Source organism: Rutilus rutilus (assembly GCF_951802725.1).
Source record: "Rutilus rutilus genome assembly, chromosome: 7".
Lineage (NCBI taxonomy): Eukaryota > Metazoa > Chordata > Actinopteri > Cypriniformes > Leuciscidae > Rutilus > Rutilus rutilus.
Genome location: NC_140221.1, coordinates 32520243 through 32536135, shown reverse-complemented (window position 1 = coordinate 32536135; position 15893 = coordinate 32520243). Strand labels below are relative to the sequence as shown.

Here is a 15893-nt window from a genome sequence, read left to right as displayed (position 1 = left end):
GGGAGATTCAAAGTGGACCGTTTTACATTACACAATGCAACTTTGGTTAGCTAACTAGAATATCAGGGCTTCAGACTTTTTTTTTTTCCTGCCGGTGCGACTACATTTTGATAAGAGCTACCATTTCTGTTGAATATGTGAAACATCAAACTAAACGAAAGAGCGCTACTTGTTTGAGCTGCGCAGCACGGGACGTTTATCAGCTTGGAACAATAACAGACAGAGCAACACAAGCTCAGAACAGGTTTACTCGCGGGCCGATCTCGAGCAAGCGGCACCGTCACTACAGCGTTTGAATTTGCCACAGAATTAATAACATCGCTGCGAGATCTAGTGAGATCAGATCAAACAGCGCCGACACCAGGAGACATTGTGCCATGAACAAACAAGTTATAGAAGGCTTTTCAGTCCACAAATCACCAACATTCACCATGGATTAAAAGTAGCAATGCAAACTGTAACCATGGTATTGTGGCAGAAACAGTTAAATAAGTTTTAATATTATTCATTTTAGGGCTCTTGCAAACTTTTAAGAGTGAAATTCAAGAACTTTTTAAAGTGCTTCACACTTTTTTCCAGTACTTTAAAGCTCTAAATATGATCCAGTTTAAATGTTATTGTTAATGTGATGAACAAAAACATGAATTTTTTTTTTTTCATCCTCCAAAGACTGTCCCCATTTACAGCTACTCTTCTATTGGTAGCTAAAAAGCATGACCAAATTAGCCTAAATATTGAAAAAACAAACCACTAAGTGTGGAGGACGTGTAGAACTGTGTGAATAAAAGGCATTCCAGTGAAAATCTGTGAATCCAATTTCTGAGGGTGCAGACTTCTGTGTGAGCTTCTTATTCTAGATGATTTCAGTTCATAAACATGCACTCACCTCAATACTGAAGTATCCTCTGTCTACATAATCGCCAAGGAACAGATAGCGCGTGTTGTCAGGGGAACCACCAACTTCGAAGAGCTTCATGAGGTCGAAGAACTGTCCGTGAACATCACCACATACTACAGGTGAAAAGGAAGCAAAAACAAATGCTTGACATGGTACATGTTCAGTGAGCGATACATAACACCTGCCTCATTTTGAGTTCAATGGCAATGGTTAAAACAAAACAGAATAAGTTTTTCTATATCACATCACACACACACAAAAAAATGCCTTAGGGAAGTGTAGGACTGGATATAGAGAAAACACTTCACTTAAATCCATCCTACCTGCATAATCTAGCCAGCAACGGCCACATGTACAAGACTGCTCTGTCACTTAGCAACAACGACACTATATCTGAAAATACAGAGGCTGCATCCATTTATAAAACAGAATGTATCTAGAGCCAGAGGGGTTTGTGACATCTATTAATTCGTGCTCAAAGACGGTAATATCTATAGAGGACAGATGAGCTCTAATTTATCTGCATTATGAAATATCATGGCATGATGCACACAGCGTTTCCAAGAATGAAACCTTGAAGCACAACATCTTCATCAAGTAATTGAGTAAGTTTAATAGGCTCTGTTTGTCACTGATAAGGCTGAGCTGAATGTAAGATTACCCAGATGTGATGCAGATAGTGATTCTACTGTGAAATCTGTACATTGCCATTCCATCTATCTGTCAAATAAAAGCAGCAAAACCCATAACCAATTTCCTATTATGCATTTTCTCATTGATCAGAGTCACTAGGGATGGATCAAAGTGGTTGACTTGTTGTCTAACAACTGACTAGCCAATTAGTGAGCTTGACTAATTTATAAATTAGTCTAGATTTTCCCTTTTTTTGACATTTTTATTGGCTTTGATTAGCGTAAAATCATTGTGCACAGTAAAAAGTTTAAATTCATCATCTTTAAACCAACATAGTTACAGTCATGCACATTTATTAGGATGCATCAATGCTGAAATTATGATAATTATGATAATTATTTTTATGTTATGGCCAATAACTGATAAATTCCCTAAACAATTGAAAATACAAAATAATAAAATAATAATAATAATAAGTTAAGTTAAAAAAGTTTTAAAAGGGCATGGCAGCATTATAATGTATCCTACATGTATTATCAGTGTTTTTAAAGATTAATTAACTTGAAGTGAGCGTTAGATGACAACAAAGGTAACCTATATGCCAAATAGGGGTAACGAACATGCATAATTGAATATCAAATATTGGCTGTACCGATAAATTTAACTCTTTCCCTGCCATTGACGAGTTAACTCGTCATTTATGAGAAAAAGCTTCCCTGCCAATGACGCATTTGTATGGCTTTCCGTGTTATCACTGTTATAAGGTAGGGGTCTCTCTATTAAGCATTTACTGAACAAGTGTAATATAACACAAGCAAAGAAGAAGCAGAAATGAACGATCTCATATGTAAGCAGATGCATATGAAAAATAATGCGATAATCAACAATAAACAGCATGTGGAGGAAGTGCTATAGAACTGTGCAAGCTTTGGGGGTTTTGATGGACTCGATCTACTCCATCTATGTTTTGATCATCGTACTAAACAGTGTTGGGAAGGTTACTTTAGAAATGTAATAGGTTACAGATTCTAAGTTACCCTATTTAAAATGTAATAAGTAGTGTAACCATTTCTATTTATTAAAGAAATGTAACTCATTACATCTGATTACTTTTCTACATTTCTAATGAATGTTTTTAACTGTTAATCCTTTACAAACATGTAAATCAAGTAGGGTTAACCTTACAGTAGTACTCAACACTGATTCCTGTCAAACTATCAAAATTCTTCATCACTTGAATTAAGATTTTAATCATCCTAATTTTAAAGCACAGCCACCACAAAAACAGATTTTAGCACCTCTTTTTAGTTTGAGATCATTCTGAGGTTAAATACAGATTTCTGGATGAAATGATTTTTCAGTTTCCCACTGGAATGCACTGTTCTCGCCATGGTGGCAACTCTCAGACAGGTTGTAGCCTAAAGCTTTCATCGGCAATGTGGATTGATGTAATTAGCAGACGTGGTGCACTGCAAATTCAAACAAGAGAATCAATCAAAAGCATCAGAATAGCATCGCTTTACTAAACAGCCTTTAAATGGCAGGAGACATCGTGCACATCAAAAACAGGCAAAGTACCAAATTAATATTACTCAACATATCCTAGCTTTTTACAGAAAAAATTCAGATGTAACCTCCTTTGTAACCGTTAGCCTAACATTTTCATAAGTAACTGTAAAGTCAGTAACTGATTACAGTTACATTTATTTTGTAATTAAATTACATAACTCTGTTACATGTAACTAGTTACTCCTCAACACTGGTACTGAATCAGATCCAGGCGCAGTCTTTGACAAAAGCACGATTTTATCAGCTCTTTGCGTCAAATGTTGCTTTCGTTATGAAACTTACCCACATTCAAGTGTTGGTAAAGAAAAATATATTTTTAGTTTAAAAGCAGAGGGTCTGTTCTTTCTTTTGATATATTGCATGTTCAGATATTTATACAACTAAATACTCTGGGGGCCATGACATTTTTGTGAAAATTACCAAAAACGCTGGTGCTGGCTGGCGCCTTTATAAATAAAAAAATAAAAAAACACTGACACTGAAAGGAGTTAAAAATCTCTAATATCAGCAGAAAACACATACAAATTATGTATCCCTACTTTGTTTAATAGTAAAGTGGAATATACAGTAGATGGGGAAAGTAGCATCCTGAATTTCCAATCAAGGGTCAGGAGCTCTCAAAACTAGTCTAATTTTACAGATCTTCCTTAAAGGGGAACTTGGCAACTATTTCAACTTAATAAATCCGTTTAGAAATCATTTGGATGGTTAAATAACCTGTTCTGGTGAGAATGGTGACTTCCCCAGCGGAAAACCAACCTTGCAACATGGGGACTAACGTCCCGGTAAGTTGGAAATAAGAAGTCTCGTGAGAAGCGAGAACGAGCGAGAAACACGAACTGCTTTACGGCAATTCAACATAAACACACACGCCATGTGATAATGTGTATGATGTATTACCCACCTCGGTAGACATAGCTCCACACGATAAAGTTGGCCGGCTCCCATAATAACAAACGCACATGAGCGGCGGTAGAAAGGGGGAGGAGGCCGCCGCAAGTGAGATTTTTTTACCACAGTGTTGTGAAATATACGGCCCCCAGCTGTAGGGGGAGCTCGTTGAGAAAACACGCGACAACAAAAGGGAAAATCAGCGAAGAAATGGCTAGAGTTGCCATGTTCCTCTTTAAGGGCAGTTTGTCATTCAAGTAACCCTCCATTTAGTCGTTTTTGCACATCCCTCCTAGTGTTCACAGAAGCAAAACTGACCACAATCTGCAGCAGAATCTGTGACTGTTTCCTGTGTTGCGCTCCGCTGATCTGCAGACAATATCTGTCAGTGAGAACCAACGGCGCTGTCACTGATCTACATACGAGTCAGTTTGCCACAGCTGATTCACCACAGTGACAGTTTGTAACACTCAATCTCTGCAACAAACTCAAAAGCAATGCCGCCGATATGATGTGCCCGATGAAAACTGTTTTCACAGATGGATTATAAGCCTGCTTGAAAAGTTACTTATCAACCAGACCAATAGTTTTATGATGTATTATTTTATTGTTGGCAAAATGTACACACACTGATGCCAGTGAAGTGTAATTATGAATATATTTGAAACATTGCATGAAGTTTCCATGAGGAAAAATAACTTTCATAAGGGGGGGGGGGGGGGGGGGGGCATTTTTCTTAGTAACTAGGTTAGGCCACAGCAGAAAAAAAAGAAAAACACAAGCCAGAACAAAGTTCATTCCAATCAAGACAGATGGTCATCTCCCTCAAGCCCTACTAAAGATATGCTCTTGCTTTCTTACCAGTGATTGGTGCCTCCACTTCTATCATGCACTTCTCCTGCCGTAGGATGTTGGCACCATCTTTTATGATGCGGAGCGCAACTTCCTCCTCCACACGTCCCTCTTTGATCAAATGGTTCTTCAGTACCTCGGGACTGGGCTTGCCATCCACAAATAGGTCCTTTATTGTCAGCCGCTGGTGAGGGGGCAGTGGCACTGCTGTAAGTACAAGGAGAGAAAAAATATCAGTTGGCAGTGTGGACGTCTTTTCAGCATTAACTAAGTAGCTGCATGGAAATCATAGTTTAAAAGAGGAGGTACTAAGTGGTTCATGCCCACTGAGTGTTAAAGTGCTAGTTAAAACTAAAATTAAGGAATGGGTCATCAATTTAATCATTCAAACAATGCAAATACATAAATGTTTTTGGATGTAACAATGGACAAATGAATAGACATACACTACTGTTATAAAGTCTGGGCTCAGAAAGATTTTTTTGAAAGTCTGTTATGCTTACCAAGGCTACATTTATTTGATAAAAGAAGGTTTTTTTTTTTTATATATATATATATATTTTAAAGGTGCATTGCGCAACATTTCATGTTAAAAATACCCGTTTTTCTAACCCATACATGCTTAAACAATTGCCTGATGGGCTGAATGAGCCCTTCTATGATCACTGCGATTGCCTCTATAATCCTGTACAGTAAAATAAATAAGAGGGATTCGGGTCGGAATCGACTGGGCGTGACGTCATGCGCGTTCACGCTCACCTGGCTATGTCTGGCAGGTTTGTGTATTCGCCGCCATTATCCGCATCAGCGAAGACAACTCAAGCGACTTTTGCAAAAGTAGAAGATGGATTCAAAGAGACCGGCTTCTAGTTCATCCCAAACCCCAACGCAAACTCCACGTAACCGCGTGCACAACTCTGGTTGCAGTTTCGCGTGTCGCCAGAAGGGGGCATAGTTCTGCAAAAACTCAGAGACTTGCGCAATGCACCTTTAAAAAGCATTTCCTCTGATGCAATTACTCCAGTCTTCCATGTCACATGATCCTTCTAATATGCTGATTTGGTGCTCAAAAAACATTTCTAACCATTATTAAATCTAAAACAACAACCGATGCATTCAACCAAGTGTCCGCCAAACATCTTTTCTTTTTCAGTTACGATCAGATGTACATCACAACACAGAAGAAAAGATCTGTTGCTACATTCATTTAATCACATCTTGAGACTATATTTAAAATAATTATAATTAAAATGACATTACAATTTCTTTACATAGTTTCAATTGTTAATTTTTTTCACTTTATGTGCAATACAAATAACAGTTAAACGTAATCTTTAGCAAATCTCAAGGTAAAAATGTGTTGCCGTTATGATGTTAAATTCACTTTTTAGCATTTAAAACGAAGGATTACAGTTTAAATTCTTTCAAGACAAAATACTATTTTATATTATTATTAGCCAGTTACCAGTCATACCAAGAAAATAATAATCAACTTATCGGTTCATCCTGCATTGCAGGCATTTGATGAAAAAATGTTCAGTGACTCTCGCTCCCGAAGATGCATCTTAACATTTTTTTTTTTTTTTTAAGTCTGTAAACAGTTTATTTTCAGATCTGCTCTTTATTAGTTGTGCTGCTCTCTGGAACATCATGACATTTGCGGCTGCTGGGGTTAATAAACGTTATGGTATCATGAGGATTCTATTGATTCAGCTCTCAGGTTTAACCTTCACAGACGTGAAAGGATCCCGAGATGTCACGCAATAATCCCTCACCTGCACTGAACTGCCGGGTAATCTAACTCCTCCAAATCCCTCTGCGAAAGTGCAGAAGTTGCCATAGAGAGGGGCTGAGGCTCAAGACGTGTTTAATAATGAGATGGGAGTTTTAAATGATTCAAGGTTCCTTAGAAGCTTAAGAGATTCTAGATGATGTGAACAGATGTTTTAGAAGATAATATGCATCGATTTATCAAAAGCATCAAACGATATCGTGCTAATATCGGCCTTTTGTGTCTCTGTACCTTCGGAAGAGTTCATTATTGAATGAAGTGATGAGCATGTCTGAGGTTCTCAAACACTATGAAGAAAACAGGAAGCTGTGTGAACTGCCAAGGGCCCCTGGCACAGTGTTTTCCCCCAGTCTATCACAAAAGCCAGGGTTGACGCTGCTACTTCCACTGCGACCTCATTTGCATGCATCCGCCAGTGTGTTTTGGCTGCTCAGCCTCCGGCTCTGAATGTCTGCTTGATCGATAGCCAGTAAGAGCCCATATGTTATGGAGGAAGTCAAAGTTGATCGTAATTTTATGGAAAGCTACAAACTACGGTGTGATTGCTGCGGCTGAGGGACATGTAACTAAAGGTAAAGCATTCAGAGGGAACAAGCAGCTGTCGAGCGGAACCGCGAAAGTGCGTCGAGACAGACTTTGACAACGCTCCCGTTAATCTGGAGGTTCTGTTAAACGTGCCCAGAATGCAAGAGCAAATGATGTCTTGAGCCTTCAACCATTAGGGACTCAAATCAAGCCACTGGATCCCACAGTTCAGCAGCATATCTGTACAAAGAGACTGAAACTGAGGGATTCTCAATAAAAAGATGTCAAGGTTTCAAACTTGTTCTGTTCACTGACATAAATTCCCAGCATGGATCTCTTCATATGGCCAAAGTTCAGCCTCTTTGATTTGAATATCTCTATTATGAAGCTTCACCCTGAGGTCTCACTACAAGACATCATTTCTGACAAATACAAATACAAGACATTCTGATTAGGGGTTTTGCCTTTTGTTAAATTAAAATCTGAGCAGCTACTGTTTTTATTTCAGTGACTGACAATGGGATCAATGCAAGTTGCACATCAGATTATGCCTGATTTCTGACACCTGAAAAAAAAAATTTGTTTTCAAACTTTTTGATGCCCAGGACCCTCAAATACAATGTCGAGGGACCTATTTACTAAAATATAATGACAGATTGAGTGTGGAAAAGAATGATATTATAAACACAACATCTTTCTACGCACTGTTAAGGGTAATGTTGGATACATAAATATATAGAATTATAAATACTGTTCAAAAGTTTGAGGTCAGTATGAATTTGTTATGTTTTTTAAATAAGTGCTCAACAAGGCTGCATTTATTTGATTAAAAATACAATAAAAAGAGTGATACTGTGAATTATTATTACAATGTAAAATAACTTTTTTCTATTTAAAGTGTAATTTATTCCTGTGATGGCCAGATACATTTACAGCTGGTCTTCAGTCTCACATGATCCTTCAGAAATCATTCTAATGCCGATTTGCAGCTCAAGAAACATTTATTATAATTATCAATGTTGAAAACGACTGTGCTGCCTAATATGTTTATGGAAACTGCGATACATTTTTGTAAGGATTCTTTGATGAATAGAAAGTTATTTTAATGAATAGAACAGCAATTACTTTTCATTTAAATTTAATTACACATTACATTTATTTATTTTACTGTCATTTTGATAAATGTTTTTAATGTCATTATGATCATTTAATGTGAATAAAAGTATTCATTTTCTTTAAAAATAATAAATTAAATAAAAAAAACTTTCTGACCCCAAGCTTTTGAATGATATTTAAAAACTAGGGCTGTCAGTATAGTAAAACAAAATGATTAATATAATGATTTCCAAAATCAGATTTAACATGTAATAATAATACATTTTCTATGTCTAAAAACAAATATTGTGTTTCCTTAATATCTTAAATAGCTAAACGTATTTGATCCCCAAAGTTTGAAAACCCTTGTATGAAAATATGGTATGGGTTATATAAAGTTATGGGATCTCATTTAATTTTAATGTATTGTTGCTTTGCTTTGGATAGACCTGTCAGCCAAAGGCATGAATTGTAAATTGAGAACTCAATACATGTTATTTGAGAAGAAATGATGACTGAAGACTATGGTAAAAGACAATCTAACACTCTCGCTTTGGGAATGAAGACATAACCCAAACATTTCAATCATTATGATGTCCTCAGGATTGAGAATGATGGCTCCGACATCTTAAAAAAAAGAAAGTCACGAGCGCATGGCTGAACAGGGTTGTTCTTTGCAGAACACAGCAGATCAGTTGGCCCCAATAAATAAAAAACGCAGTAAGGAGATAATATGTAAAGAGGGGCGAGTGCGAACAATTCCACCTCACCAGAGTTGAGGACTTGAACAATTTGAGCTCATTGTCATAAGGACATAAACAAACATTATCTATACTCTGACCATTGAGAAGTATAAATAAACTGTAAGCAGCCCTGGGTCCACAACACAGGCTGGGAATAGGGACGGTAAGCTGGGTACCAGCATTAAGAACAGATTAGGTAAAGCCTTTATTAGCCAGGGATTCCAGGTTCAGAGTCTGTTTATTTAGGGACTCCTCCTACTCTTTAAAAAAAAAAAAGGTGCTTTATTGGCATCAATGGCTCCATGAAGACCCTTTAAAGTCCCCATGCATTCAAAATTGAAGTTTTTTGGCTTTTAGTATGAATATACATGGTGAATGGCACATAGTGCACTATAAAGGGGATACGGAATGATTCACAGTGTAAATATGCTTTCCATCGGGACGAACAAAGTCTCGTTTCACGTTAGTGTCACGCAAACCGCCGCAACGCGCACACAGTTTGCTCTGGTCCAGAGACACCATAGCACAGAGCGGATCATATTCGCGAGTCGCAGCATACCACAAAACTAGAGATGCACCGATGTATCGGCCAACAATCGGTATCGGTCGATAAAAGCAATAATTTTCACTGTCGTGAAATGATATCTTGTTTAAAAACAGCCGATGATCAGTGCCGATTATATCCTGTCAATCAAAAGGGTGCAGTAAAACATGACCAACTGCACACTGTGTGTGAAGAAAAACTCTCGTGTTGAAGTTAAGGCAAGTTAATGTGACAATAACGCATTAACAGCTAAAAACATAAAAGCAGGCTCTATTTGACCCTATAGAATCACCCGTAGTTCAAGCCAGGGATGCCAGATCTTTCCCTATACTAAACGTTATTTGTAGCGCTCCTCTCACCCAATAATCGCAAATAGCTCTGTGCTTTGTTACTTCTAAAAAGAAACAAAGTGTCATCTTTCAAATTCTGTCCATTTTATCACGAAATTCAAACAATAATTGGCGTTTTGACGCTCTTAAATGTGACGCGACGGATCACTGTAGCGCCTCAGTTCAAGCAGCAGCGAGTCTATTCTTCCACTTTAATACAAATTATATCTAGAAAAACATGCATGAACATCAGAAGGTAGTTGAAAGTTACAGAAATCCAAATCATGTCTTATGTAATCACTCAGTCAGTGTTTCAACTGTGGAAAGATGTCAATAAAACTTGCTTGTGAACAATATCACTTAATGTTGCATTTACCTCAGGAAAGTCATCCGCTTGTTAGTTAGCTTTTTTTTTTTAAACGTATTTACTGTTAATTATATATGCATGTTTGAATAAACTTGCCATGAAGACAAGTGCTTATGAAAGCTACCTTGTGTAACTGAGTTGTATACAAACATTTCAGCTTTTATTTGAGTGTAAACATTATATCTGGAAATAAATAGCATAGCAGTTGTTAATTTTAACCTTTAATATTATAGTGTACCAAATGAGAGGGTTCTCTGCATTATTTGGGAGAGATTTTTTATCCATGAGAAAAAACAAACTATCAGTATCGGTCGATATCATTCTGAATAATCGGCTGAGAAATTTCATATCTACACAAAACGTATCGTATCCATTTGATTCTACACAGAATGCTATATTTTAAAGCGACATCGAGGAGATTAAGAGAAACCTGTGACAAAAAGTTCCTTATAGTGGAAAAAGTTTATTTAGATTATTAAAATGTATTTTTACACTAAGAAACACACTGTTCACTACCTCTTTTCCACCAGAATAATTCACGTTCTGGAGCCAGAGCCTGTTCTCGGCCAGGTGAATTGGAGCCTGTCGCGAACTGGCCCAGTGTTTCCACAGACTTGAGGAACGAATGGTAACGATAACGAAGCTACATGTTTTTTAACAGACTAAAATCAAACGGTGCACGTCCTGGTGTTTGTGCAGGCACTGCGGCACTACTGTTCTGCTTCAGCTGTCATTTTTGGAGATATATTGAACTGAAACTGTTAATTCACTCGCATGCAGTTTTATATATTTAGATATAAAGAGCAATGTAGTGCAACATTATTACATTGCTCAACGAGATTGCCATAGACAGCAACAGCATTTCACCACCCCCGCTCCCCGGCTCCGTTCTAAACCAGCAAGTATTTAGGGCTGGAGTTGAACCAATCTTTCTGGCCCGTAAACCCCATTTTCTGCAGTGAAAATTCAGTCAAAGGTTGGGATTGGGAACCTCTACTGGAATCATGTGGGTGGAAAAGGGTATGAAAGGTTCTTTGGGGAACCCAAAATGTTCCTTCTATGACATCACTGCAAAAAATGGAAGCTTTTGGAAGCTTTATTTTTAAAAGTGCACTGCAAAAAAGATCTTGACTCTAAAGCTCAAAAGAGAGAATGAGGGTTAAGGCTGAAGTGGAGCAACGTCAACACATTTATGCTTCAACATTCTGTAAGGTGCTTTAAACTTTCATTGAACACAAATACAGTGAGTGCACCAATTGTTTTAACATATTTTTCACAGATTCTAAACAGACAAAGCTACATATGTGGAGAGAAGGGTCTCACACACAGATCCTCAATAGTTTAAACATTTGAATATGGCACAGTTCTGAACCAAACGCTTTGCATTTCAGTGTCACCAATGACAGGCTCTGCCTTCAGGATGACATTCGTGCCATGCAGATTCAGGGCTTTTCCAGCTCTGCATACATCTAGACACTAGGCAGGCTACAAGTGTTCACTCAAAACCTGGACATTTGAAAGGCAAATTGGCTCCTGTGCTGACCTACTAATATGCTATTAGTGGGTCTCAAATTTTCTTGCTTTTCAAACCCATATGTACGTGTGAAGCAAAGACACATATTCGACAGACCGATAATATAAATATATTTTTATGCGACTCAAATATCAGCAGCAAATGCCCATGGAAAGGGCACAGGTCTGATGTTAGTGAGCACAGTGGTCTTATCAAATGTAGTTTGGCCAGGTTAACCTGCTGACCTTTTTGGGTAAACTTACCAAAATGAAGCATGAATACGGTGAGTTTTATTTAGATCATTATTGTTAAAAAGGAAAAATTATTTCGTTTTCCTTCGCAATATTTTCCAGAAACCCACAGATGGATCAAACTGAAAACATGTCTAAAATCTGTTTTGAATTAAAAAGTGTTCAATGGAGTTGTTTCAGTATAACTAACATGTCAAACTACAGATGAAACAGGATTTCATTTTTCACAAAAAATGAAAATAACATTTTGAGTGATAGGTGTAAAGTCTGTTCAACAGGTTGTAAAGTTTTTAACTTTTTATTGTTCAGTTGACGCAACACTGGAAATATGTCAAAAATAAATAAATCCACAAACCTCTGGAAAAATGTTTTGAAAATTATTATACAGTGTTGCACAGGCTATATGTCTATCCTTCGCTGGTTTATTTTTATTCACAAAATATTAAAAAACAATCATTTTTAATAACTATTAAATATCAATATGAAAAAAAAAAAAAAAAAAAACCTGGCTAGGGTCTATTGCTTGTAAAACATTAGCTCATAAACCTAGAGGAGATTTGTGTCTGATTTTAAAACCCACTATTTCATTCTAATTCACATGCTGTTCACAAGGAAAGTTCTCAAAGCTGATCCAAGTAGATAATATGAAGCATGTGTGTTTCAATTTATTCCATATTATTTATACCACAAATAATGACAAGCTCCTGCAAAGACTGGCTGACAGGAGCACATTGCTGAATTTTAAGATGAGGTTTGCTTTACACAAATCACCTGAGACGAGAAAAAAGATAACCATAATGCAATGATTCTGACTTCATCCACCAGGTATGAAGACAGAAATACTCGTATTTTACACGTATGGGTCACTCTCTGAACTTTGCGGTTACATTCTTGGTCGATCTTCAAAATAACCACAGCTTCATCCAGGCAGTTTTAAGCTACTGTGAATACTAAGTGCTTTGATGAGCAATTTGATTGATTAAAGTTGAAATGCAATTACCTGTATTGCAATTATCTTATGGATCAAATGGATAGATCATCTTAAATGGATAGTTACCTAAGAATTAAAATGTTGTCATAATTTACTCACCCTCATGTAGTTTCTTTCTTCTGCTGAACAAAAAAAAGAAGAAGATATTTTAAAGAATGTTGGTAACCAGACAGTTGACGACACTCATTGACTTCCATAGTAGGAAAAACATACTATGGAGTTCAATGGCTACCGTCAACTGTTTGATTACCAACATTGCTTAAAATATCTTCTTATGTGTTCAACAGAAGAAAGAATCTCATACAGGTTGGGGACAACATGAGGGTGAAAAATGATGACAATTTTATTATTTTTTATTGGGGGAGTAACTTACTATCCCTTTAATCTTTTTGAAAGCACTGATACACATAAATACACACACACTCGAGCCAAGATTACAAAATATTCTTAATTCAATTAAGTGGCATATTTTCATTAACTTTATGTCAAAAATAAGATGCTTGGCACATTAATAATTAAATGGACAGTCTAGAGTTTGAGAGTTCTTTCAATTTCTCTCCCCAACAAAACCTGACATACATAGCGGTCAAGAAATGATTCGGGTGAATCAAATGAATGCTGAATCAAGTGATTCACCAAAATACCACAGCGGTAAATCTATTAGAATTAGCTGCTAACTGTAACTAACTAGCTGTCCAGACTTCATGCAACACAAACTTACTTTTAACGATTCGCTCAGTTGTCGACAGCTTTTCTTTCGGCTCTTTAGTCGACATCTTCTCACAGTCCAGTCAGGATTTATTAGCCAGTAAATGAACAAAGATATGTTCCGTGTTTGCTGGTGCCAGTCCGAGCGAGAAGATTTCGTAAAGTGGCCAGCGACTCCGAAGGGTCCGAGAACTGTTCGAATTCAGACAAGCGGGCAGGGGTTTAACGCTCTAACACAGCTAATTTAGTGAACACTGAACAACAGTTGGTTTCATGGGTCACAGGGCAGTATAATAACATCGCCAGCACACACCGACTCGATCGCTTCTCCTCCTCGCTGACAGAAATACAATCACCGATCCCGGTCTTGGTGTTTTCCTGCAGACATTAACCTAACTAGCAATCAGTCTTTCTCTATAAGATTTCTTAGGCTCGTGGCAACGGGAGCCAGCGAAAACAAGATGATTAGGGTTTGGTGCGCAATCTTGAACGTTAATCCGATTTCCCACTTTTCAGAGTCAGAATGTCAACTCGCCAGTCTAGCCACACACTCATAAAGAGAGTTCGGCATAATAATAACGTGCCGAACTGCACCGATTTGTCTTAATAAACATATGTCCTGTCGTATGACAACAGAGATTGCGCGATCTACCCGCCCACTCGAGCTAACCATATGGCTAGCAGTAACTTCCAATCACACTCTCGTTCCCAGCTCCTCAGATTAAACGCTAATCTCTAAACCTCAGACGGATTTCCTGCAATATGGCGGAGCTGTGGCTCTCGACGCGATGGCGTAGGCGTGACGTAGCACGTAAAATTTGACACGTGCGAAGCAGATGGTTAAATGGGTCGTGCTGGAGGTCCCTCGAGCTCGATGTGGTTAGGGTGTTACTGAGGCGATGCTCTTGGGAGGAAAGCACAAAACTACAAAGAGAAAGCTGTCCATTAAAGTTAATGTGGTGTGTACGCTTTAAACACATATTGTAGGCCTATGGCAACAGAGTATAAGTTTTGAAGAGGGTACAATCATTCATTTTTGTCAAGGATATACTTACTGGGTCACCAGTATCATAACATCATATTGTTCGTTTCTATTTTGTCATTCCCTGTGCTGCAAGCTTCAGGCCATGAATAGGCAACAAATTGTCAAACTTTGCATACCATTTGCATGGTTATGAATTCCGCTTTGTGTCATAGGTAATTTAAAGTGGTTTCTGTAGTGATGATCACTATGCATTATTGCAGGGGTTCTCAAACCGTTGTACCACAGAAAAATAGTATATCTCTTATATACTGTCCACTTTAAAGTAAATATTTTCTACATAATATTTTAACAGTTTGTTTCAGTATAATGACAATGTAAATTAATTTTGTTGTCTCATATTACATTTAATATTTTCCTCACACAGTATAAAGTGATTTTTATACATAAAATATACAGCAGCCTTCATGTTTATCAACAGGGACCTTCACAAAGGGATCATTATTTTTGATTGATAACACCTGCATTAAGAGGATCCATCTTAATTTTATGAAAGCAACTTATGTCAGATCATTATTTCAATCTAATAAACAGTATTTTGTTTGGTTTAGTTTTTGTTCTTTGATTAGCCTAAAACGTCTCTGGTAGCAGCAGGCAAGTCCAAATTAAAAGTCCTGATTGGGTGCTACAGATCAGACCGCATTAAATACCATTCGCTCATAAATCTTCATCAAATAAACTCACAAGAATCAGAATTTTTCTGTGTTGGCTAAAGCGGTGAATTCTGAAATCATGGAATGCTTCTCACCATTCAATTTGGTGTTACCTTTCTATATATATATATATATATATATATATATATATTAGAAACACTACATTTACTGTGTAAAATCAATGGGCCTCTTGGGCTGCAATTTACATTATTATTATTAATGTAAAAATATTTAATTTTGTCAGACCCCCCCAATTATGTTAATAAAAAATTTAGACAACAAGCAGCTTTGCAGCTTCATAATTGCAGCAAAAATGCCAAAGATGTCAAAGGTTGAGAACCACTGCTTTAGAGGAAATATGACAATACACTGTGTACTTGCATCCACAAGGGGGAGTCAAATTCTTTGATTGGGCCCATCAGATTTATCCATAGAGCTATATTGTATCTTCAACAAATAAAAATAATGTAACCTTCATTCCTGAAAAAAAAAAAAAA

The 15893-nt window shown here is 37.2% G+C and overlaps 1 protein-coding gene across 2 annotated transcripts in view; it reads right to left on the bottom strand.

Annotated features, from left to right (window-relative positions):
• The window catches only part of ppp3cca (protein phosphatase 3, catalytic subunit, gamma isozyme, a), a 38462-nt gene extending 23999 nt beyond the window's left edge, over window positions 1-14463 (bottom strand). For both annotated transcript variants that reach the window (XM_084413799.1, XM_084413800.1), the window contains exons 1-3: window positions 13715-14463; window positions 4853-5050; window positions 887-1011 (exon numbers count right to left, since the gene is read on the bottom strand). In XM_084413799.1, the coding sequence (XP_084269925.1) occupies window positions 887-1011; window positions 4853-5050; window positions 13715-13769 (378 nt within the window). In that variant the 5' untranslated portion in view covers window positions 13770-14463. The remainder of the gene's footprint in view (window positions 1-886; window positions 1012-4852; window positions 5051-13714) is intronic.
• Window positions 14464-15893: the final 1430 nt, after the last annotated feature.